Source organism: Aplidium turbinatum, chromosome 13 (genome assembly GCF_918807975.1).
Source record: "Aplidium turbinatum chromosome 13, kaAplTurb1.1, whole genome shotgun sequence".
NCBI lineage: Eukaryota > Metazoa > Chordata > Ascidiacea > Aplousobranchia > Polyclinidae > Aplidium > Aplidium turbinatum.
In genome coordinates, this window is record NC_137484.1 from 22,091,325 (window position 1) to 22,114,625 (window position 23,301).

At 37.3% G+C, this 23,301-nt stretch overlaps 1 protein-coding gene across 1 annotated transcript in view; it reads right to left on the minus strand.

Moving 5' to 3' along the window:
- Window positions 1–21,948, minus strand: part of LOC145781887 (helicase ARIP4-like) — a 34,766-nt gene extending 12,818 nt beyond the window's left edge. The window contains exons 1-13 of the mRNA XM_082593573.1: window positions 21,746–21,948; window positions 6,901–6,983; window positions 5,801–5,984; window positions 5,441–5,546; window positions 4,983–5,205; window positions 4,664–4,805; window positions 4,371–4,503; window positions 3,534–3,716; window positions 3,000–3,145; window positions 2,441–2,622; window positions 1,948–2,096; window positions 1,470–1,666; window positions 566–743 (exon numbers count right to left, since the gene is read on the minus strand). Of these exons, the coding sequence (XP_082449699.1) occupies window positions 566–743; window positions 1,470–1,666; window positions 1,948–2,096; window positions 2,441–2,622; window positions 3,000–3,145; window positions 3,534–3,716; window positions 4,371–4,503; window positions 4,664–4,805; window positions 4,983–5,205; window positions 5,441–5,546; window positions 5,801–5,984; window positions 6,901–6,983; window positions 21,746–21,801 (1,962 nt within the window). The 5' untranslated portion in view covers window positions 21,802–21,948. The remainder of the gene's footprint in view (window positions 1–565; window positions 744–1,469; window positions 1,667–1,947; window positions 2,097–2,440; window positions 2,623–2,999; window positions 3,146–3,533; window positions 3,717–4,370; window positions 4,504–4,663; window positions 4,806–4,982; window positions 5,206–5,440; window positions 5,547–5,800; window positions 5,985–6,900; window positions 6,984–21,745) is intronic.
- Between the last annotated feature and the right edge of the window lie 1,353 nt (window positions 21,949–23,301).

The window sequence follows — 23,301 nt, forward strand, 5'->3', positions numbered from 1 at the left end:
GACGCCAATCGAAATCGATTTTTTTTCCTTAAATTAGTTTTTGCGGTGCACAAAAGCTTTTCAAAAAAAAGTAGGATTAGGGTTAATTCTTAATCAGATCGGACAATCTTATTTTTAGAGTGACCAGAACCAATTTCGTTTCTCAATTCTTTTAAACTTGACTAGACTAGGTGTGTCTCCAGGCTACGTTTTTTTCAAGTTCAACGTTTAGATTTGGACCTGGAGGGCGAAAATTGGCTTCTGACTTTGAAAACGGCGCGAGAAAAAAATAAATCGGTAAAAACAGTTACCACGCGCTGTAACCAGTAATGGCTACACTTACAGAAATATGCAAATGAGACGAAAAGTTCGTGGGAAAAATTTTCGCGACTCGGCAGGGGGGTGAATCGACATGCCATTAACATTCGACTAAGTTTACACTGTTTAATTCAAAAGGTTATCTGGAAAATTGATTCAAATTATATCAATCAAAACAAATCTATGAGTGAAACCAATGCTTATGTTTTGCAGCTATAGGAGGAACTATAGTGTAGTGGAACGTTGTCGCAATGGGCAAAAAAATCACCTTGCAACAAACTGAAAACGCTTTGATCGGATTCACTGAGCTGCACCAGCTCCCGGAGGAGCCCGGCATCTTGTTCTCCCAGAAGGAGTTGTACAACTTCTTCTGCCACTCCGAAAGTCTTATCATTAGGACATGCTCCTCTTTGAACGGAAGGGCGTCGCTCAACACGCTGTGAGACCTGGAGATTATAATGAAAAATGACTGGTTTGAACAAAGGAAGTTGACCTCCCAGACAACACTCAAGCGTTTTTTACATCGATTCAAGGTCTGCAGATGTTGAATCAATGTACAAATGGTTGCTTTGCTGTCTGGATCAGTGCACTGTCGCTGACCAACCAGCGTTCAGAATGCTACAAAAGAGATAGTAGTTCCAAAAATTGTTTAGTTAATTTTATTAAACCTAAAGTACGATTTCTTTCAAAGTTTTTTTCTTAATATTCATAAAAATACAAAACAATGGTCTACTACTCTACTGTATAGACAACGATGGCGAAACAATGCTATTAACATTTCAATAGTCTGCATTGTCTGAAGGTGACACATTTGAAGCCGATGACTGTAGCAATTCAGCAAGGACTGAAGACAATAACCCGCACAACAAATCCGTACTTTTACATTGATTCAACGTCTGTAGGCGTTGCATCAATGACGAATTTTGCTGACTGGGAGCAAGCACTTGTTCAGGGACAGAACTTCGCCAAACGGCATTGTCGTATTAACAACATAGTCGGACGCTTTAACGACAGAAAATGGAAATTTCTGCACTGGACAATGACCTCATGACAGACGGGAGTAAAACAACACAAAATTAATCTAGATTTATGATCGGAGACACTTTTCAAAGGAAAAAGTTTTCGAAACCACTAAAGCTAAAAAACTATTTGTATTTGAACAATCCACTGACCTCCTTTGCACGAATCCCTTCAGCAAGCTGTGGAGGACGTGAGAACGAAACCGCATCAAACGGATATCCGATTCCGTGCTATCCGCGCACTGTCCGTTCTGGATCGGCCGCTCGAACATGTTCGAGAACTCCTGCTTGGTTCCTAGAAAGTTCGGCCGGACAAAGTCCACCATGCACCAGTACTCCATCAAATTGTTCTGTGAAGTCATAATAAAGTGAAGAAGAACTCTGTCCAGATGTAAGCTGTGCTGTACATCATATAGGCAAAGCTTTGACGCTTAGTAATTGCAATGGTAAAGCAAAAAACGTATCGCAAGTAAGATTCGAACTTACATTAGAACTGACAAGTTGAGGATTCGAGAAAGGACATATACAGTTTGCCGATGGATAGCCAGAGTTAATTCCATCCATACAAGAGCAGGAGCAAAGTTTATTGGCAATCTAAACAGCACTAACATTACTATACAGCTATCTGTACCTGCAGTGGGTAACCGGTGAGAACAATCCTTCTTCTTGTTCTGACGTTCTTCAGCATCTGCGAGATGCTTGCGTGGCTATTCTTGATGCGGTGGCCCTCATCACAAACAATGAGGTCAGGACCTGGCTTCAGTAGACTTGACTGCATACCTGATACAAAAAATATGCGATCTAGGAGTGTTCAAATGTTACATCATCCTTTAACCAAGGTAGCTTTTTGAGAATGAATTAACATAAAATCTTTGCGAATGCGGTTTGGCAGAGCATATTAGGAAACACCCATCCTGTCACGTTATCACGTAGAACTGAGTATATTTTAACCAAAACCCATTCTCTAAATGCTGGGTACTAAGCAGCAAGGAAATTCAATGCAATTTTCAAGACGTGGTACAAACCAACAGGGTATTGAACCCATGCCTATCAACTCAAAGACCGATACTACCCACTTAGCTAGTTTTGTATGCACTGCTACCAGACCTCTTGATACAACTCACCGATAGATAGGTTAGACAGTCTGTCTTCTTCCTCCAAATTGATCACAAGCGGTTCGTTCGGTTTCGAAGACTTTTTCGTTCTTCTCTTCTTGCGCGGCTTCCTGCTAGTCAGTAGCCTGTACATCTCGTAGCCTAGCAACAGCACCCCACCTTCTTCGTACCATTTCGAAACAATTTTCGACCTGTGATCAATTCATAAAAATGAACTTATTTACAGTCTTGAGAAACATGTTGCGCTGGAAATGAAAAAGCGAAGTTTTGGTTTGTATATGATTTGCTTAGACCAGTTTAAGTGCCAATTGGCCATTAAGTAAATAAGACAAACGGATGGCTTGGTTTTGGACAACAAAATGCTAATCTGAGACATGAACTTTCAACGAACAAATTATTTGACTACGTTAGTTTAAAGCACTTGGCTCTAAGCAAGTCTCACACGATTACAACCGAAAGCACTCCAGTTAACGTGGTGCCTCCATTTGAGTCGTTGCCAGTTGTCGGCGTCGAGATATCAAGAGAACATACAAGGTCAAGTTTTAAGTGTGGTTTTGCAGCCAGTTACCTTGATTCAACGGTTTTGTGAATGTCCAAAAGGACATGGACTGGGAAGGCGCGGGGCCACACTTTTGCTGGGTTCTCATCGAGGCATTTGGATTTCGGAGGCAACCACATGTTGAATTCAGAAACCCAATTGAGGAGCGTGTTCACCTGTGGGTTAGGGTTAGAAGGGGTTAAAGATGACCTTTGGATACCCAGTCAGACAATCAACCCTTTTTGACGTTAATTCACCATCTGCATACGTTGAACGAACGTCAAAAAGTGCTGGTTTGCTCACTGCGTAAACAAAGCTAGCCATGTCAAGCGTATAAAATTAATTGACTGCTTTTAGCTCTGATGATCAAAACAATTTAGTATTCGAAACGTTTGTTCAGCCAAGAATTTAGCTTCGGCATTTTGGGCATATATTCAAAGTAAACTCTCCTGATAACAAAACACAACAACCCACACTGCAAAATCCGTCTTTTTCACATTGATTTAATGTTTGCAGACGTTGAATCAATGTAGAAAGAACGGATTTTGGTGCCTGAAAACTCACCGGTACCACGCAAAGGACAGTCCTGGCATTGGTGTAGCGAAGGAAAACATCGATGAATGAAATAACCTGCAAGGTTTTCCCCAAACCCATGGAATGTGCCAGAATGCAACCGAAGCCAGCGTTGGTTTCGAAATGCGACAACGTTTCGACAACGTTGTCGAACATAAAACGAATGCCTCCGATCTGGTTAATTAAAAATTCAATATCAATAAGAATTGCAAATAAAAACTACTCAGCTGATAAAATTTAAATCTTTTACGCAGTTTCAACGACACTGAAGAGTCAACGTAAAAAGAAACAATTTAGCCAGTTGGTCGGACAACAGCGACAATCCCCTGTATAGTTCGGTTGACCTCACTTAACGCCAGTGGGATCGATAGAGCGATCGATTGTATCTTAGCTAAAAGTTGAAGGCTTTCCAAAGTCAGAAAACCAGCGCGTTTTACTTTGAGTCAACGTTTTCTGACGTTAGATTTATATATAAAAAACGCTGGTTTTGCTGGCAGAAATTCTTTAAGAGTTATAAGTCAATCGAACTTGATAAGCGCATAAGTTTAAGGTTTCGGAATGTTCAGTTGGTTTCTATATGAACTCAAACCAATAATGTTGGAATGCATAGGTTGCAATCAAAATCCAAGTGGTAAAACCTGTCTTTTTTACATTGATTCAACGTCTGCAGACGTTAAATCTATAATAAATTACTAGATGGAAGGCAGTTGTTATTTCTAATCTGAATGTTTCTAATCTTTCTAATTTCCTTTAAGCATTTCAAAGAAAACAATTTTTGAAACAGAACTGGTTTAAACTGGTACAACGCCTCCTTTGGCCGGAACTTACTTGATGGGGCATGACAGAAGCCGCGAGTTGAGGTGCCAGGAATATTTCTGGTTCATTGCTCGGCCGATTTACATTTACAAGGACCCTTCCCTCTTCGTCTCTGTGATTCTTCGCGTCTTCAATGTGCATGCCACTGCAAGTTTAAAAAGAAGATATTGACCAAAGACCAAAAATAACAGATGACAGGCGCCTAAGACCTAGGTTGTCAAGTCATTAACACACAGGTACCGTCCCGGAAATTTTTACTAAACTTTCACGTACCGGAAATACAAAACTGAAAAATAATTTCTTACCTGTTGTTAACATCTTCCGGTTCCGGGTCCTCTTCAGTGACCTCCCCTGTGCAAATGACGTCATCCGAGCTATCGGAGCTGACATCACCCTTGGTTGGCTTGTCGTCGTCATCACTGTCGCTACTGATGCAGATGACGTCATCTGAGGAGGAAAGTAATCAGTGCAAGTCTCACACTTTGGATGCAACAAGGAATGTTTAAGAACAGCAGTGTGTGGAAGCCGCCATCAAACCGGATCGAAATTTACCGACGTCCAACCCTCGCAATGCAGGAAACAAAGGACGGAAAACCGTGAACTGTAACTAACTAGGCGGCATACCTTGTTGTTGTTTCGTGTGTTGGAAGGTGGCACTCTGATCGTTTGTTGGCAAGCTCCCACGGAAGAGATAGGAAGGTTTAAGCGGCTCTGATTTTGTTAATAATCCTGCTAGGAACGATCCCTCTGAGCTTGCATGGTCGGGTTGAAAAGAATCGGTAAAAATATTGTTGCTATTCTCCAAAGACTCTTGCTTCAAAATGATCTTTGCCGCTTCAAGTTTAGTCTGCGAGCGACATTAAAAAAGCAGTTGAACAACTTATGGACCTGATGACATTTTTAACAATACTCATTAAAATCTAGTAATACATTACTCACTGACGTTTAACATCCCAGACAACAATTCAACAGTTTTTTACATTGATTCAACGTCTTCTTATCTACTTAATCTAAATCCTTAACCACCCAGCATAAGCCTGGACACGACAATTACAACAAAGTTTCACAACTGATAAAAAAACCTGCGCGGCTCGCTGAGCTTGCTCTTCCAATCTCTTCTTCCGCTCTTCTTCCAGCTTCAAAGCTTCTAAGGTCTCCGTGTTCAGTTTGTTTTCGGATAAAAGTTTTCTGGAAGCCAAGAGCAAGGTTATTAAAAAATCGCTCTTGGATGAACGTAACCTTGATATCTACACAATCTGTTGATTTTTTCATCTGACAGAGATATTTGATCCGAACTATTATACGTTATTTTACAGCTTGGAGTTATTTCACAACTGCTGTTGTTGCAAAATCATTTGTTCTCTCAAAAAAAAAAATGAAAACTTAACTTTGAAATCGAAAATACTTGCACGGCATTTGTCTAGAAACTCTAGATCTTTCACCTGATTTTCTTTCGTTTCGTAGGATCAGTTTTCTTCCTCTTTCTTGTTTTCTTTTTTCCTTCAGGAGAAAGAATAACCTCCTCCGGCTGTTGGTTCTCCTCATCATCATGTCCAGGAGGAGAGGGTGATTCTGCATCTGACATTTCGGTCTCGGAGCCAGATTCTTCTTCCACAATGTGAGCACCTTTCAAAATACTTGAATATAATGCGATAATTTTTTCTTTTGTCTTCTTCACCATCTCCGGTAATAACTCCGGAACGAAATCGAAAGAAACGAAGAACGAAAAGATAGTACCAGCTACAATAAGCGATATACCAGCATGTCATGGAGCCGGACGATGGTAAAACCTTGTAAAGGTTTAAAACGTGCATGATTAGGTGTTTGTGTGGTAAGGTACATGCCTGTCGCTAGCACGGCCACAAAACCCAGCTAACCATTTGATCAAACAAAGTTTCAAGCTCTCGAGAAAACTGTCAAATGCTTCATGTCCCATAAAACTTCAATAAAAGTCAGTAAAGGGTCAAGTCCTTGTATGCAAACTAGTTCGCAGTAAGTCGTTTTGAAACAGCCATGGAATTTGACAGTGCAAGCAGTACAACAGCAAACAAGACAGTCACAGAATCCCAACGTGTTCTATTTACATTAGTAATACTCATTGCTCAATAAAAGTTTAACTCGTGAGCTTATACGCGTAAAAATTAAATTGTTGTTAACATGGCTGCCTACGAGATAAATCACCTTCAGATAAGTGGTAAAAGTTAGTTACACTTTTAAGTGATCAGGTATCTCGAGTAATGTTCTTAGCCTTTATCAGTTTGTCAGAGTCAAACTATTGGTCTCCAGCTCGCAAATCTTGCCACTCATCAGTCCATTCAAGCGAGAGATAAAACTACCGACGAATGAAAAAAAAATGTTGCTGAAATATAATCATCAGTGCAACTGAAAATGCATAAATATTCAGGTAACTCGTCATCAAAAAAATATATCTCAACTTCGAGCGTCTGAGAGGTCACAATTGATCAAACTACCGGTAGAAGAATAATAACAACGATTTAACTGTAGTCGTAAAACCTGGTTCGAATAATACAACTACCCATACCTGGAACCAAACTTCGCGGCTCTTCTGTTTGCTTCTGGGGCTCAATATCTTCAAGTGTCGCGGTGGTTTGGGTGGATTGAATACTGAAAAACATGTTAGTATTGTTACATGACTATCATAGGTGTACGGGAAGCATATTTTTTGGGGGTGCGAAAGAATTCTTGCCCAAATATAATCAACTGCGCCTAAACAAAAGTACACAAGTAAGAAAAACCAATAATATAGCCTTCAAGAAAAAAACAGCGTAAGGCATCAACTGACAAGACTTCTACAAAGCCACTGGTATGATACCATTATGCAAATTTGCAAAACAACAAATTCATCAAAAGACGATTGAAAGGAGTAATTGACACTACACTAACGAACCAGTAGAATATGCAATACTACCGGTACATGGCTCTAAAACTGCAAAACTAAACTAAAACGTATTGATTACTACAGCGTGGTCCAACTACAGGTCCAATTTTTGCGGCCCGCGAGCTTTCACAGTATTGATTTAATATGTATTTATGTTACAGAAAGTAATTTCAATTAGAACAAGTATAGCATTTGGATAAAAAGTGTCAAAAATTTAATTCAAAGTTGTAGACAGCAGGGCCTATAGCCTACTGTTTCAACTTATCAGGTCTGGTCTGTACAACTGGGCTTCTTGAAGGCTGATATGTACCTAGTGTTCCGGACGTTTTTGTTTCCTTTAGATATTCCACAGTTTTCATGTTATGTATCTTTTAAATTGGAACCCTAATACTGGCTATTGCGCAACAGTCAGAAATTTGGCATTATCCAATAATTGCGACAGCATCATTGCATCGCATCATCCATTTGTGTGCATCGCGTCATCCAAAGATTAAGGATTTATCTTGTGAATTTGAGAATAGATTTAAAGATTTTGATAGATTAAAACCTAATCTCCATTTGTATAACAATCCTATGGATGTTAATGTGGAAACACAGCTACCAAAACTTCAGCTCGAACTCTGCGAGCTTGAGTGCAACCAATTCTTGCTGTCAAGGAAAAATGAAACCTCAGAGTGCTTCTGGAAATTAGTCTGCAAGGATAGATTTCCTAAACTGAAAAATTTTGCATTAAAACTGCACTCAATGTTTGGAAGCACATACATGTGTGAAAGTATATTTTCTAAAATGAAGCAAGTCAAGTCTAAAAACAGAAATCGAATGATAGACGAAACACTGGAAGATAGTCTCCGACTTGCTACCACTAACATTGAATTTGAAATTGATGTAGAAACGATAGTATCAGAGAAACCTCGACCACAGGCATCTCACTCAGGGCCGGATTTAGCTGATGGGGGGCCCGGGGCACTTTTAGATCGGGGGCCCGCGTGCAAAAAAATTTTTCGCGCTTACGGCGCGAAAAGTTATCTCTACGTCTACAGTATAGCATTAATCCAGCACTGCACAGTATTTTGCAGAAACTTCATAGGCAGAAAGAAAAAAAAAACCCACAAAATCACATTGTTTCCACATAGGGGGGTTTGCAATAAACTTCTATTTTCTATTGTTTAACAATTTCGATTACGCACTCACTATCATTTTGTTGGAAATGGCCCGCAAGTTGTCACGTTTTTGTAAAGTGGCCCGTAAGTCAAAAGTAGTTGGACCACGCTGGATTAGTAGGCCTAGATTAAATGCAGTGGTAGACTGGTGGTAGGCCTATACACAAATTTAAAAGAAGTGTTTGTTTCGCCCACTTCGCTGTCCAAATACATCTACAATGCGATTGACATCCACTTTATTTCTTGTTGGTCTTTCCAAGTGCAACAAAGCTAAGTTTGACAGTCGTGTTTGGCCCATTGTTGATCTCAGATATGTCTTCAGTCGTCGTAATCCGGAAAAAGACCTCTCAGCTGAACATGAAGTTGCAGGAACTGTTGCTAGAATTTTTACAGCTTTTGCAAAGTGGGTCATACTTTTATCTAATCCATTAATTAGGAATTTTGTACATTGTACAGCAGTTTTGATTTCTCTGTTGCGAGTGAGTTGGTGAAAAGTTGATAGGCTATTCCAATACCAGGAAATCCTGTTCCACGGTGTAGAATTCAAATATCAACTTCAAGCTTTGTTGGTTGGCATTATTTGTATCTTTCGAAAATTCTCTTTTTGAAGACTAAGGAGGGTAAATAGGTATAAAACCTTGCCCAAATATGAAATTTTGCCCAAATTCTCGACAGATTGGGGGTGCGATTGCACCCCCTGCACCCCCGGCTCGTACACCTATGCATGACTTTGTTTTTTTCTTAAACCAGAAATTAACCCTGCACATTTCTATGTTAGCTGTCTTCGAGGGACATCACATTGTGTTTTGTTTAAAATCTTCAATAGGCGGATCGGTTTCAAAAGCATGCAGTGGGCCAACTGTACAATGCACTTCGAGCACATTGCTTCAGCATTGCGTATGCGCTTGCATTGCGTGGCGTTGGCAATCCGCGGTCTCTTTCACCCATTTTATTTTTAAATAACTTTAGTACGAATTGTGTTTCAACCTTAAATGTTGCAACAGATCTTTCGGTTAATCGGCAGGTTTTGTAAATGCAGTAGAACTCGCCAACAGTGACACCTGAAGGGACCCTTCGCAAAAGTGTCGCTATAGCGAAATGTAACAGTAGCTGAACACACTATAGCCGTATTCTACCTGCAATATAAAATTTGAGACTCAAAATAACCGGGTATTTTCTTTGCTCGTAAAGTATCCAGCAAGTGAGAGTAGGGGAATTCACAAATCAAACAACAAAACCATACAGACAATAAAAGAACACATCAACTTGTGAAACCAATAAACGTATAGAATTTTTTCCTCGGTAACAGGATTCAAGTAAACAAACAAAAGTATCAATACAGAAAAACGTATCTCAGCGCATAAGAAGTAAGCCAAGATTGATTGTAAAATCTAGCAAGCTTCAGACTTTTTATTGACGCTATTTTGCAACAAACTGCTGTAAAATAAATGATTGTTATTATTACTAAGCTTTAAAACTACGTACTACTTTATCACCATTACATTGTAATTCGATGAATTCTCTTATCATTAACCCTGACATATCATCAATAAACCAAAAAAATGCTTTTGATCAGAAGTACAAACACTTTGCTAGGGGATGAACATTACACCAGAAGGAAACTGGATACACCATGGTCCTGCACAAGTGCACTTCCTTACCAATTGTCACCTCGTACCCGAACGTTGCGTCAAGAAAGCGAATAGTGCAAAATCAAAATAGAATCGGAAACACTGACACAACGTAGCAGCAGTACAATGACAGAAAGATCTTGGAAAATGATGTAGCCTATGTAGAAAACCTCTTTCAACATTTTTCAAAACCTTGTCAGAAATGTCGAAAACCTTATTGACAAAAAATGACGCTTACAACTTCATTAGCAAAGAACGACAAATGACATCGGTCACGGTTGAATGATAAAGACAATATCTCTTGTACATACGTCACATTAGTTTCAAAACACAAACTTAGCTTAGTAACTCTGCTATTTTTCTAAAAACGGTTTTTAATTTGGAAGGATTTTCTTTCAAATTCCGCCCACCTAATGGACGGACTGTCGGTCCAAACAAAGAAATCAATAGGATTTGCTGAGGAAATGAATATGTGACAAACAAAAAAATAGCAATTTAATCACTCAGTCTTATTTAGAGAAAGCACCCAACGGCTACTCATCTAATCAAGATCCGAGAAACCAGCACCCTAGACCCTAGTATAACTGCGTAAAAATTGGTCCATATGTGATCATTGCCATTCATCATGGTTCAATGCGTTGCCAAATTTGACCCACCTAAGTCACCCAGAAAGTCAATCATTTTTTTATTCACTTAATGTCTGCAGACTATGATTTAATGCAAAAAACTACTAATTTTCTGATTGGGGTCGAATGAAGACACTCGACAATGTCAAATCCAAACAAAAAACATTACTTTTCGACATCTACATTTTCCACCGTGGGTATCAACTCTGCGGTTGAATGGGCACAAGTACCGCAAAGTCAAACTGTGCTTTTTGTTACGTTGATAAAACGTCGCCAAGTTTTGATCCAATGTGCAAAAGACTATCCAAGTTGGGGTATAACAACATGAAAGCTGTGGTAATTCATGTCGCACCAGTATAGTTCAAGCCTTCAAGGTCGACAACTCAATGCAACTATCCGCTTTTTGTCTATCCAGGTGTAGACTTTGAACCTTCATTGGGCATTAGCCTGGGATATAATTTTGTAGAGCCACGTTTTATAATGGTAGCTTGTTGCCACCAGGGTGCAAAAAATTAAAAAAATGTAGGCTATAGTATAACTTACTTTCCAAAGAAAGTTTTCAAAAGTATGAAAAAAAGCAAGGAAATAAAGTAGTGACAATAACACTAACTTGTAAAACATACCAAGCAATATTGCAGCCCATTAGATGTCGTCTAGCATTAACGGTACAATGCTAGGACATTCATCGTGGTTCAAATCAAATTTAAAGAAAACAAAAAAAAACACTTTCGCCATTATTGCGCCTTTTTGGACAAAAATTCTAACTACAGCTGCAGATATTTATGGTTTCAGTTCGTACAAATAAACTAAGCAAAGTTGCAAAGACCTAGTGACAAACTAGTCTGACTTATGGTTTGGTTTTATACAAACAAGGGTAAGGTGAGGCCAATTGTTTGATATAACCGTCACACTGGAAAACGTGTCAGCAGTTCTCGGAAATAACCCAACTAACACACACAGCTTCATCCAACTAGTGTCACCTTACAAGGCTGGATGGCCAAAGCTAATGAGGCTGAAAATCTCCGCTTTATTTTGTTCAGTTTATAAAGTAAGAATTAATGTTAAAAAAAATGATATTTTACGAAAAAAATTACGCACACAGTAACAACTCTATTAAATCTGTCACTATCGTCCATTAATATCTGACAACTCCGAGTCTATCTTAAGAAGATCCTATGTGCGAAATCGTTAATTGGCTTTTGGGAGAGACAGAAAGCTTCATAATTAAACAAATTGATCGCCATTGAATCGGCATCTCAACACATTCAACTTGGACTTGACAAAGTAGGAGTGTTGCGGATTCTACTTAGCCTAACTTCAACAGGCGAGGCCATCAATAAATTGTTAAAGCAAAATCCAAGAACTTGTGCACAAATCCTCCAGACAGCAAATCAGTCGTTTTGCTGCCTGGACCCAATACAATAATAGTCACATCTCAGCCACAAAATTAACTTTTTTTTACATCGCAGACATTGAATTAATATAAAAAGAATTGATTTGCTGGATCGGAGTCCCTGGTTGAAAAGCGGACATTTCCTGATAAAAAATTAGAACAACGCAAAAATCAATGGGAATAATCATCGTTGTCAGTCAAATCAAGTTGCAGAGATTTTGTAATGATTGTTTAGCAACCACTGTGGTTACAATTGTCGGCGTGTCCCATGATAAAAAAAACTATTATAACATTCCTGTAAGGAACGCACCACATGAGAGAGTGCAAACTCGACGACCTTCCACGCCTTCAGGGCTACGGTCTTTCGCACTCTCTCATTAGATGCACACTGTACGTTTTTGCTTTAAGTACGTTTCGCATCCAAATAAAAATAAAATGACCATCCAATTAAGACCGGGATCCTGGGAAATCCCCATGTCGAAATCCAGGAATTTTAATTATTTTTTCTTTTCCCGATTCCAGGGTTTCTAATTTAGTTCCAAAATCCTAACCCTAACAACATTCTCTCATGAGTCAGTACAAACGACAAAATGCCAGTTTTCCTGTTTCCCGAATTGATTGCGCAGGTGAAATTTGGACTGGCGAAGAAAACCAAAAGGTACATGAGAAAAACTCTAAATAAGCAGTCATCTTGACACCGGCAACAAAACAAGCCATTGAGAATTGGTAGAGTTCATCCCATAGCGATCTATATTATACAGTTTATATACAGGCCTTGCCAACGTGAGAACTGGAGACAGACGTAATTTCGATTTTGAACTAAAATTTATTATACAATTTGGGTAGAGAGGTAACTCTTTTAAACCATAAACAGACATAACTCAGCAACAACACTACATTTAACATTATAAAAACAAAAAACAAAAAGCAAACGTTTTCGGCTAGTCATATAGCCCTTTTCAAGCCTATAAGAAAATACATTATTAAAAGAAATGCTAAAGAATCATATAGTATCACAGCAAAAATATGGTCAAAGCTAAACATTTGAGAAACTGCCTCGCTCACACAAAATGATAACTGAAAATTACACAGCACAACGGGTCAAGTATTTCAGAGGTAAAATTAATTGATTGTTCAGACAAGGACTCAGGCAGATTACGCAAGAAAGACAGAAGCACAAGAGATAGTGGCACAAAACAAAGTGAATGCGAGAAACACAAGACGTGATAATTCAATCAAAAAACTGCTAAAAGGTAAGAAGCTCCGCAAGCAAATAATTGCCTGTTGAGCCCTGGGTTTAAAGATTTGATGATCAATGCCTCGTGAATCTTGGTGTCGAATTCGGACAAACACTTACGAACAATTTTGAAAGACTGCAAAGACGGTTTATTGTTAGAGCACGATTGGCAGTTTCTAATATGGTCTTTAATTGCACTGTTTTTATTAAAATTAGCTAAATTCAAATGCTCTCCCACTCTCGTCACCAAATGTCGTGTGGTCATACCAACGTATGACGATCTCGCATCATGCAAGCAAGTGAACTTATACACGACGTTAGAACATAAGCGGAAAGGAGTTTTAGACTTCAACTGAAAATAATAACCAGCTTTAAATGTTTTATAAACGGGAAAAATCTTAACGTTAAACTTCAAGGCAATAAATCTGGACAAACTTGTGGCAAAACGTTTGGATTCCTTGCCAACAAACGGGATTGTTAGAAAGTTTTTGAAATCAGGTTCCTCAACTGGAGACGTAGTGGAAACCGAATTCAAAAATCCTCTAAGAACCTTGTTAAAAAACCAAGTCGGATAATGATTAGCACCAAAGTATGAGCGTAATTTATTAATTTCATTGTTGAAACAGTCATTGTTCGAGCAAATGTCGCGAGCTCGCGAGATAAGGCACTTGATCAAAGCAGATTTGTAATTAGACGGGCAAACAGCGCTGAAATTAAGGAAAAGATTAGTGTTTGTAGGTTTACGCCAGACCTCTGAAATACTCGTCTGTCCCCATCATTACGCTTCAAATACATGGTCTCATCAAACACTTCTACAATGTGTAACTTTGTAAACAACTTTGCCACTAGTCTAAAATTAGGCTATAGAAATCAATGTGTCATCATAGCACTTCACTTTGTTTTGTGCCACTATCTCTTGTGCTTCTGTCTTTCTTGCGTAATCTGCCTGAGTCCTTGTCTGAACAATCAATTAATTTTACCTCTGAAATACTTGACCCGTTGTGCTGTGTAATTTTCAGTTATCATTTTGTGTGAGCGAGGCAGGTTCTCAAATGTTTAGCTTTGACCATATTTTTGCTGTGATACTATATGATTCTTTAGCATTTCTTTTAATAATGTATTTTCTTATAGGCTTGAAAAGGGCTATATGACTAGCCGAAAACGTTTGCTTTTTGTTTTTTGTTTTTATAATGTTAAATGTAGTGTTGTTGCTGAGTTATGTCTGTTTATGGTTTAAAATTTATTAAGCTACATTTGCCTTAAATCCCTTTGAAATGATAGTTTCGAGAATCCAAATTGCCAAAGTGCGATCAGTGATTCTCAAATCACTGTAAAATTCTCTTTTGCAAGTGTTGCCAGATTCTATTCGGATTTCTAGCACAAGTGCCAAAATCTAGTCCATTATTTGTGTGATGACAATAGCACAAAGGTAGTCAAAGTCACAAAAATACACACAAAGATTATATATAGTTATTAATTACTAGGCCTACTCAAACTATCAACTCACACACTGGAGAGAATGGCTTCAAGACAAATTTGAAGCTTGCACGATGCTGTGGTCTATGCATACAATAGTTATCAATTGTCACATACGCGCGACAATGAAGACATCCTTATATATATAATTATATATGACGTTTCATGTGAATATCACGTCCTTTTTCATCGGAAACCTGAGACTACCTCGTGTTTGAAATCAGTTTCAGATAGGAATTGGGAAGTGAAACAAACTGATGGCCATTACATGTCACATCCCAGACAAAAAATTAGTCATTTTTTACATTGATTCAACATATGATTTAAAATAGAGAGTAGTTACCAAAGGTAACCTTCAATAATGTGCGATTTCATGCTTTAAAATTTGAGAGATGACAAGCGCGAACCTAGCAATTAAACGCCATTCGCCTACGTCACTACTTGGTGAAAACCTTTTGTTTGAAAAGTATTTTTTTTTAGAGAAGAAAGTCATCCGTATCCGTATGTGACACAACGACGAAACAGAACAAACTGTGAATGAATTTACTTTGATTCGTCTGTCCCCATCATTACGCTTCAAATACATGGTCTCATCAAACACTTCTACAATGTGTAACTTTGTAAACAACTTTGCCACTAGTCTAAAATTAGGCTATAGAAATCAATGTGTCATCATAGCACTTGCCATTAAATAAGGGAAGAAATTACAGTATAGTGGTTTTATATGTCTGTTCAGTGTTCATACTTTTAAACATTTATTGTGCAAGATCTACGCTTGTTATTTATCAGCAGTTGAGGCCTGTGCCAAACTGACATGAAAATTTAGCTACAAGGTCGAAACCAAGAAAGCAAAGCTTTCGTTGTTACATGGCTACAAAACTTATGTAACAAACATTTAACAAGACCGAAGGTAGACCGTTACATAAGAAAAACGATGGTGAAACAAAATGTGAGTAATAAGGTGTCCATGAATTCAGGTTAACCACATATTTCCACGCAAACCTCCAAAGGCATAAGATATCACTCTTATCCAACAACGCTTACACTGGCTGGTGTAAGCTAGTTCAAGCACATGTCAAAAAGAATAAGAGAATGGGAGTGATCAGTAAAGAAGCCATAAACCAAAGTCCATGAAAATTGCTGTAATGGGCAATTCTAACAAAATAAAAGTGCTGTATTTTCGTCATACAAAGCTGAAACAGTGCTTCCGATATTTAATATCAGTATAATCATACGCATCCAAGCAAGAGCATATGCAGTTCATTCATCCATTGCAATAAAACTCCAACAGAAATGCTATCACTGGTGAGTGGTAGGAAAGCATTAAAATGATCTACCTGCAAAACCAGTAAACTCTCGTACAACCACTGAAACTGCAGCTATTCATTGGTGCATGAAGTTAAACAATAAACATCAAAACGTTTCTGACGAAATGAAACCAGTTTCTTTTTCGTCATGGTGAACAATAGAATCTTTCATTACAGAAACGACAAGTGGTTAGATACAAAATTACATTTATGAAACAGTCAGAATAAACTTTGTGATTGATGTCTCTAACAATAACACCAAATAATCAATTGTAACATTCTGACTTGCTCAAATCAAGCCAGCAATTCATGTTTGATTTATAAAATGAATGTGGAAGATTGTCATGAAATTTTAATGCGTCACATTTTCATCACCTTAAAGCTGATGACGTTGTAAAATGTGCATGATGATGTTTTAAAACATGCTATCTTTCATGGAAAACAGGAACAAGCTAGCTTCTTCACTATTGATGAGTGTTGAATTTTTCATGCGCTCCGTTCGGATGAGTGGCACCGGTACAATAGTGACATTTTATGCGACATTGTTAATATAGGGGTAACCCAAAATAACTACCACTAACTTTAAAAAAAGCTAAAGAAATTTTCATTATGTGCTATTGTGGTTACTGTTATTACAGTAGGATGCTGTTAAGATTGACTGTGATTAACTATTTTCAAATCAGCATCGACTTCCTGCACGCCAAATCATCTCTGCTATGCAACGATCTAAAATTGGGATCTTTACATCAGTAGGAAGTGAAAACTGATAAATCATACCACACACTCTTTGTAATCTCTTGCAACGAACCTTGTTGAACTGTTGTAATTTACTTGATGGATGTGTTTCTTGAATTTTGTTTCAGTATATTGTTGGAAATTGTGGCAGAACACCAGTTTAAGATTTAGGCTTGCAGCTTTTGACTTTAATTTTATGTAACCATCTATTTAAAATAGAATTTTGAGGCGTGTTGACAATATCGGAGTTTGCTTTATTTGTTTGTTTTACGTATTTTTTAAACTTTCTTTTTTACATGTGCTAGCTGAAGATGCTATTAATTACTGTAGCGAAATCGATTCTAATAAATTACACTAAGAGGTTAGATTGTTGTGCAAATGCCAGCAATCCAGCATTTGATGAATGCAAAATAGCAGCACCATCTTGCAACGAACCTATCGAAATCGGGGATGTGTTAACAAAAGGAAGTAGCTAAAGTACGACAAACCAAACAGTGGAAGACAGAAAGAAATTCTGCGACAGCAGCAAATAGTTGTGGAAGTAACAAAAATATAGGTGCACATTGCACACTAATAGTACATCAGTAGACCCAGACCCACTGATATCAAAGCTAACCAATATCCACCCCTGCCATGCTGATACAGAAATGCACGTTCCTGAAAGAACCCTGTCAGCAAGTCACTTCTTATTGACATTGACAACGTCTGCAGACTTTCAAATCATGTTGAAAAGGACAACTTTGCTGATTGAGATTTTACCCTGATACACCGACAACACCGATAAGACAGTGGTTTTATCAGATTCAGGAGTGTTAGACTATCAGTTGATTTCCAAACACCTCCTAGTAGCACATCACGTTATGCGTAAGTTTAACACGTCTATTTAGAAAGCCTGCTGGTAAGTATTTGTGCTGTCCCTCAGTTTAGACAACATGGATGGATTTCCAAATCACAGTAATCAGTTTCGCTTTGTTAGTAAAGCAACCAGAACAAAGTAACTTAAACCAACATTAAGAAACTAATAAATTAAACAAGATTTGACGTAACACTTGTTGGACAGCAAAAAGGTCAGATCAGAGAATGAATAAAAATACACTTCGCCTCATCTCACGCTTAATGATATTGATGGCATGCCATTTACTTTAAGTTAAGCCCCTTTCAAAGCGGGAAAATTAATGTTAATATTTGCTTTTAAACAATGAAACGAGGTCACGAGGTCTTCTTACAAAATGCTGAGTAAGTGAAAACAAGCCATGATGGCAAGATTTAATTAAACTTTACCAAAATTGTATTTAATTAAACTAGTTAGCAAAAGCGAAAAAAATTGAAAAGAAAACGTAGTCAAAAACTCACATAGAAATGTAACAGCAAGCCAAGACGTATCAATTTATTTTAAGATAAAACAACAAATATTCTCACTAGTTTTGTTTCTGATACAACTTTGTGATTACAAACACGTCCAGTTGCTAGAATCACTTCACCTGATCTTCACAGAAACAAGCTGGGTCTTAAACTTCACTAGTCCCGAAAGCCCAGCGATCGCATTACAGATGACCGATACATAAACATCTTGAACAGCAATGAGACAGTTTATTAATCAAACAGAAGACCACGAAGCGATATCGTGGTATGAAGTGCTACTGTCCATGTACAGAAAGCATTGAGAAAAACAGCTGCTTACATAAGCAACCAAACCGCACCGTTACGTAACCACGGACCAAACCACTGTCTGGCCAGTGGCAAGTTGGTGACAACTCAGAGCTGCTCCAATGCATGATTCGATTCAGACCATTCGTTTGCTGACTGTACATTGTACCTATCTCCCGCTATAAAAAAACGTCTGCACACGCTGTGTCAACGTAAAAAGAACGAATTTTGCTCGCTGGGTCATTGTGCTGGTAATGCACCATTCAAGCATAGTATGACCAAGCCCACGCTTGCAATTATCAAAAGAGAGCTTTTCTATTCTGATAGCGCTTTTACTGTATATATATATGTAACTACATCGCACTTATGGATGCAGATTCCACATAATGATTTGTAATAAAACCTCATTCACAAATCACAACGCATAGTGCCTTAGTGGGGTATCCTACTTCCTACATACATCTGTTGTTGCGTAGGTAATTCATTCGCTAACAGGAAATAAGTAACAAATATTTCAGTTGTTATGTTATTTTTAATTAACATGTACTGTTTCTCAAGTATGCGTGCACAAATAAAATCTGAAAATTTGTGCAAATCTTCAAATTGGCTTTTCAGTCTTAAACTAAACTTGCCTTTATGAAGTGACAAAGTTATCGACTGAGACCCAATCAAACAAACATGGCTTGTTGGATGTATTAAAACAATTCACAACTAAAAGTATTTGTTGAGCTGCGAACACTCAATTGACAACGCTGCATACTTCATTAGTAACACATACACAAATTACGAAATCAGCTGAATTCGATTTTTTTCCGTGACAGGGATAGGAATATAAACAGAAAACGTTACTCTCATCAATCATCATGGTCTTGGTCTGGGGGGTTTTTTCGGTCATTTGTCAGGTCATTGACCGATTTTTTAGCAAAATGTCCAAAAAATATGCAGTCAATTCGATTAAAATGTCCAAAAAAAAAAAAATATATATATATATATAGTCAATTCGGTTAAAATGTCCGAAAAAATCATTAGAGCGTAACGTGTTTTTTATTTGGTCATTCTTACTTGTTTTTACTCCTTTCCATTGTAGGCTACTGTATTTTTGTTTTGCGTTATTTTTGAACGTGTGTTAATGTGCAATAAAAAATGTCTGCGCCGGGTGTTACAAGGTTGAGTTTCGCTGATGAACGTTGAAGAAACGTTTGTCTGCACTAAATTTTCTCAGATAAAACACGACAACGTTTCTCAGCGAAACTTAATGTTAATTGTAGCTAGTCACTTAGTCAGGAAGTGCAAATTTTGGTTTGCATCAGCTACTTGAAAGGAAATATTTTCATCAAAAAAACTGACCGAAATAAATAAAAAATGACTCAATTTTTTCAATTCATTTCGTACAAATGACCGAAAAGTCTCAGCAAAAAAAACGAGGTCTCGGTCTCATAAACCAATCAACCATATCACCTTGAGAAATCGAGTATTCTATTTCCATTCAGCGCGTTTGACTGCTACAAAGCAGATTTTTATTTTTTAGGTTGGACAGTTGGACACCCTTGTAAAAAAAGCCAGAAAATCAAACTATTTTACATTTTCAGTTGAGGGAGGTTTCGAAATAGTTATTAAAAGTATGTGATAGCTACACATAAAACTATTTACTGACATATAGCAATTTATAAAAATAATTGTTGTCAGACTTGGATAAAAATTCTTACCTTGATTTGTATAATCAGCCATTCAGCCAACCTCTGTATAATCGGCTGTATAAATATATGTGTGCAAATACACCTTGTAAAGTCTCTACACTTAGTGATAAATGAAAGGAATTAGTACAAATCATGCCACGTGTTAACAGTTATCAATAAAATTCATCTGAACAACAACACAAAGCAGTCAATAATTTTCTCTAACATCAGTAATCAGTATAGAATTTCTCCAAGACTGTTAGGTTCAATATATAAAAAGGTAAAGGTGAGTCCCATACCTGCTTTTTTTCGGTCATTAATCGGTCATTGACCAATTTTTTAACAAAATGTCCGAAAAAAGTATAGTCAATTCGGTCAAAATGTCCGAAAAAATATATAGTCCATTGACTAAATATGACTAAAAATGACAGAAATAAATAAAAAATGACCAAATTTTTTCAAGTCATTTTGGACAAATGACCAAAAAATCTCAGCGAAAAAAACCCAGTTACTCCCATACTTAATCCAAGCATCGAGGGATGAAAAGATAAGGTTCTCATACTTAGCCTTTGGCACTAACAAGAGTAGGGTGGCCACTGACCAATTCCTTTCTCTTGTCCTCCTTCCATTCAGCAACTGCGCACACCCAAGTTATTACACCCTGGTTAGAGATAGAGATGAGCGGTGTTTTTCAACAATCAAGTGAAGCCGGGAGTCGAACCAGGTTTGCATGATTAGAAAGCAAACGCCTTATCTGCTGCGCCATACCAACGGATAGCTTTCAATACAAATGCAAAATTACAAGATGGTTCAAAATTTTCTATGTCAAAAATCCAACAAACACAGTAGGTACAGACATGACGAACCTTGTATATTGCACACACAATGCCAAAGCATTGATATATAAATGCATTTTAAAAAGATATGCACAAGTTGAAAACTGGTGTTTTGATAAACAAAAGCTACCAAGTCCCCCACATAATATATTGGCTATTTGCTCACCAAACCAATTGCCAATTTAAGAACTTAAAGTTGCTGACCTCTTCCAGCTGTTAAAATTACTTAACCATTTAACTTTGAACTAACTTAACAATTAAACTTTAATTAGTTTGAAAGACAATCTATTGTGCATTTTAATTATTAATGGACTTTTAATACAATTTACTTTCAAAGTTCTAAAACATTGCTTTTTCTGAATGGACCACTTCTCACCTCCCCACTATGACAGTACAATACATTGGCAGTTGAATAATAAATAATTAATTCTACATGCAAGGTTCTTTTAAGTTTGGTAGACATATCTACTATCTAGCCAGATGAAGTACAATAAAAAGACGTCATTTTGCATCAACACATTGATTCAATTAAAAAATTTCATGACATACCAGTACTTATCAAACTAAAACATTGATAAAAGAAACTTCTTAAGACTTAGGCAACATTTGTGACAATATAATCAGTAAACATCTGCTTTAAAAAGTGGATCTTTACCCTGCATTAAAGTACTTGTATCCCCAAGAGCAATAATTGCCATATGCTTATCTGTATTCCAAACAACATGCACATTTGAAAGGACAAATACAACAAATTGTTCACTAACTTTTCATGATGACATTCCTCCTGGAGTCCAGTAGAAAAGTCAGGCAAATTTTCCATGATTGAATAAACAGTAGGGAAGGAGACAAAATATTCCAAGATAATTATGATCCAAAAAGTATTTTTTTCATAATGAAGTTGCCATAATGTTGTGCCAATGGTGCATGTGTATATTTAAGCTTTAAACCAATCTATTATATACCTTAGTAAAGGTCTATCAAAACAGAAGAGTTACTAAAAACGTTGTGGAAAAATTATCAGGGCAATTATTCTTGTCTGTCTTTAAAAATCTTATTTGTAGTTAGTGATGTGTATTTGCCGGGATGTTCAATACATAACATATTGGCAATTTTTCAATACAAAATAAAAATTTGCTTTATTATGCAACACAAAATTACTGATTCCTAATTTTTTTCTACTTTGATTCAATTTCCTTTATCGAGGTTTTTCGTTCAAAACCCAAACAACGATTTGAATATAAATTCAAACCTCAACACACATGAAGCGACAAGGTAGCCTAAGGGTCATTCCATGTCAACCGTCCCAAAAAAATGGAAATTTTAACCCAACATCTCAGATTTTGCACAAATTTAATATGCAGGAAGAACTTTTCGTGCTGATTCCAGAGAACTAATTTTTTTGGAAAATGGTTGAGGTTTGACGAAGTTAAAGCCAATATAAAATGGCTACTTTTGTGGTCAATGAAGCGGAACAACTAATATGAAAGTTATTAACTAACTTCAAAACCAAATTACTTTCTTAGTAATTATTTTATTATAATGAAATCTTGAAAAAAGGTTACCTCTTTTATCGTTTCTTTACTTATGAAGAAAAATTGCAAAAAATTCATGTGCTTACCCCAATTTGGGGGTAAAGAAAGAAAGTGGTCCTCAAAATCACTCATGCGTGACCCAATTTTTGAACGCTATTTACTCAAAGAGCACAGGTGGTATTGGCATGTGTAATACATCATTGGAAAGCAATGGCTGAGAAGATCTCAGTCGCAAAATATCCTCAATGCTTATTTGGTGTCTTCTGAATGTAGGATGCATGAAATTTGAATGTCGTTTTCCATAATTTAGTATAGACCAGTGATTCCCAACCGCGGCTCTTAGAGCCGCATGCGGCTCCAAGCTAGCCTTCTTGCGGCTCTCATTGACCCCTGAAAATCCCACAAAAAATATAAAAAATCTAATTATAATAATTAGGGCGATTACTTTTTGATTTGTCAAAATTATTTACTAAGTCAAAATTGTTAACAAACTGCATTGTCGTGGTGTCGTAGAGGCTGCACTGTCAGTGAACTTTTCATCTTACACCTTGTAGCCTACTTTATAGGCCTACTGTTGTGAATGGCCCATTGTCGGCTTATTGTGAATCATAAACCATTAAGTGAAATAATTAGGTTGATATGGTGTGGTGCTCAACACACCTCAAAACGTGTAAAATTTCTGGTAGGTCCTTTAAAACAGACTGAGAAAAGCAGTAAGTTATTGCCGCTATAAAACTGTGGTAGGATAATCAGCAATTCGCTTAAGTTTTAGTATATTCAACCAAAAA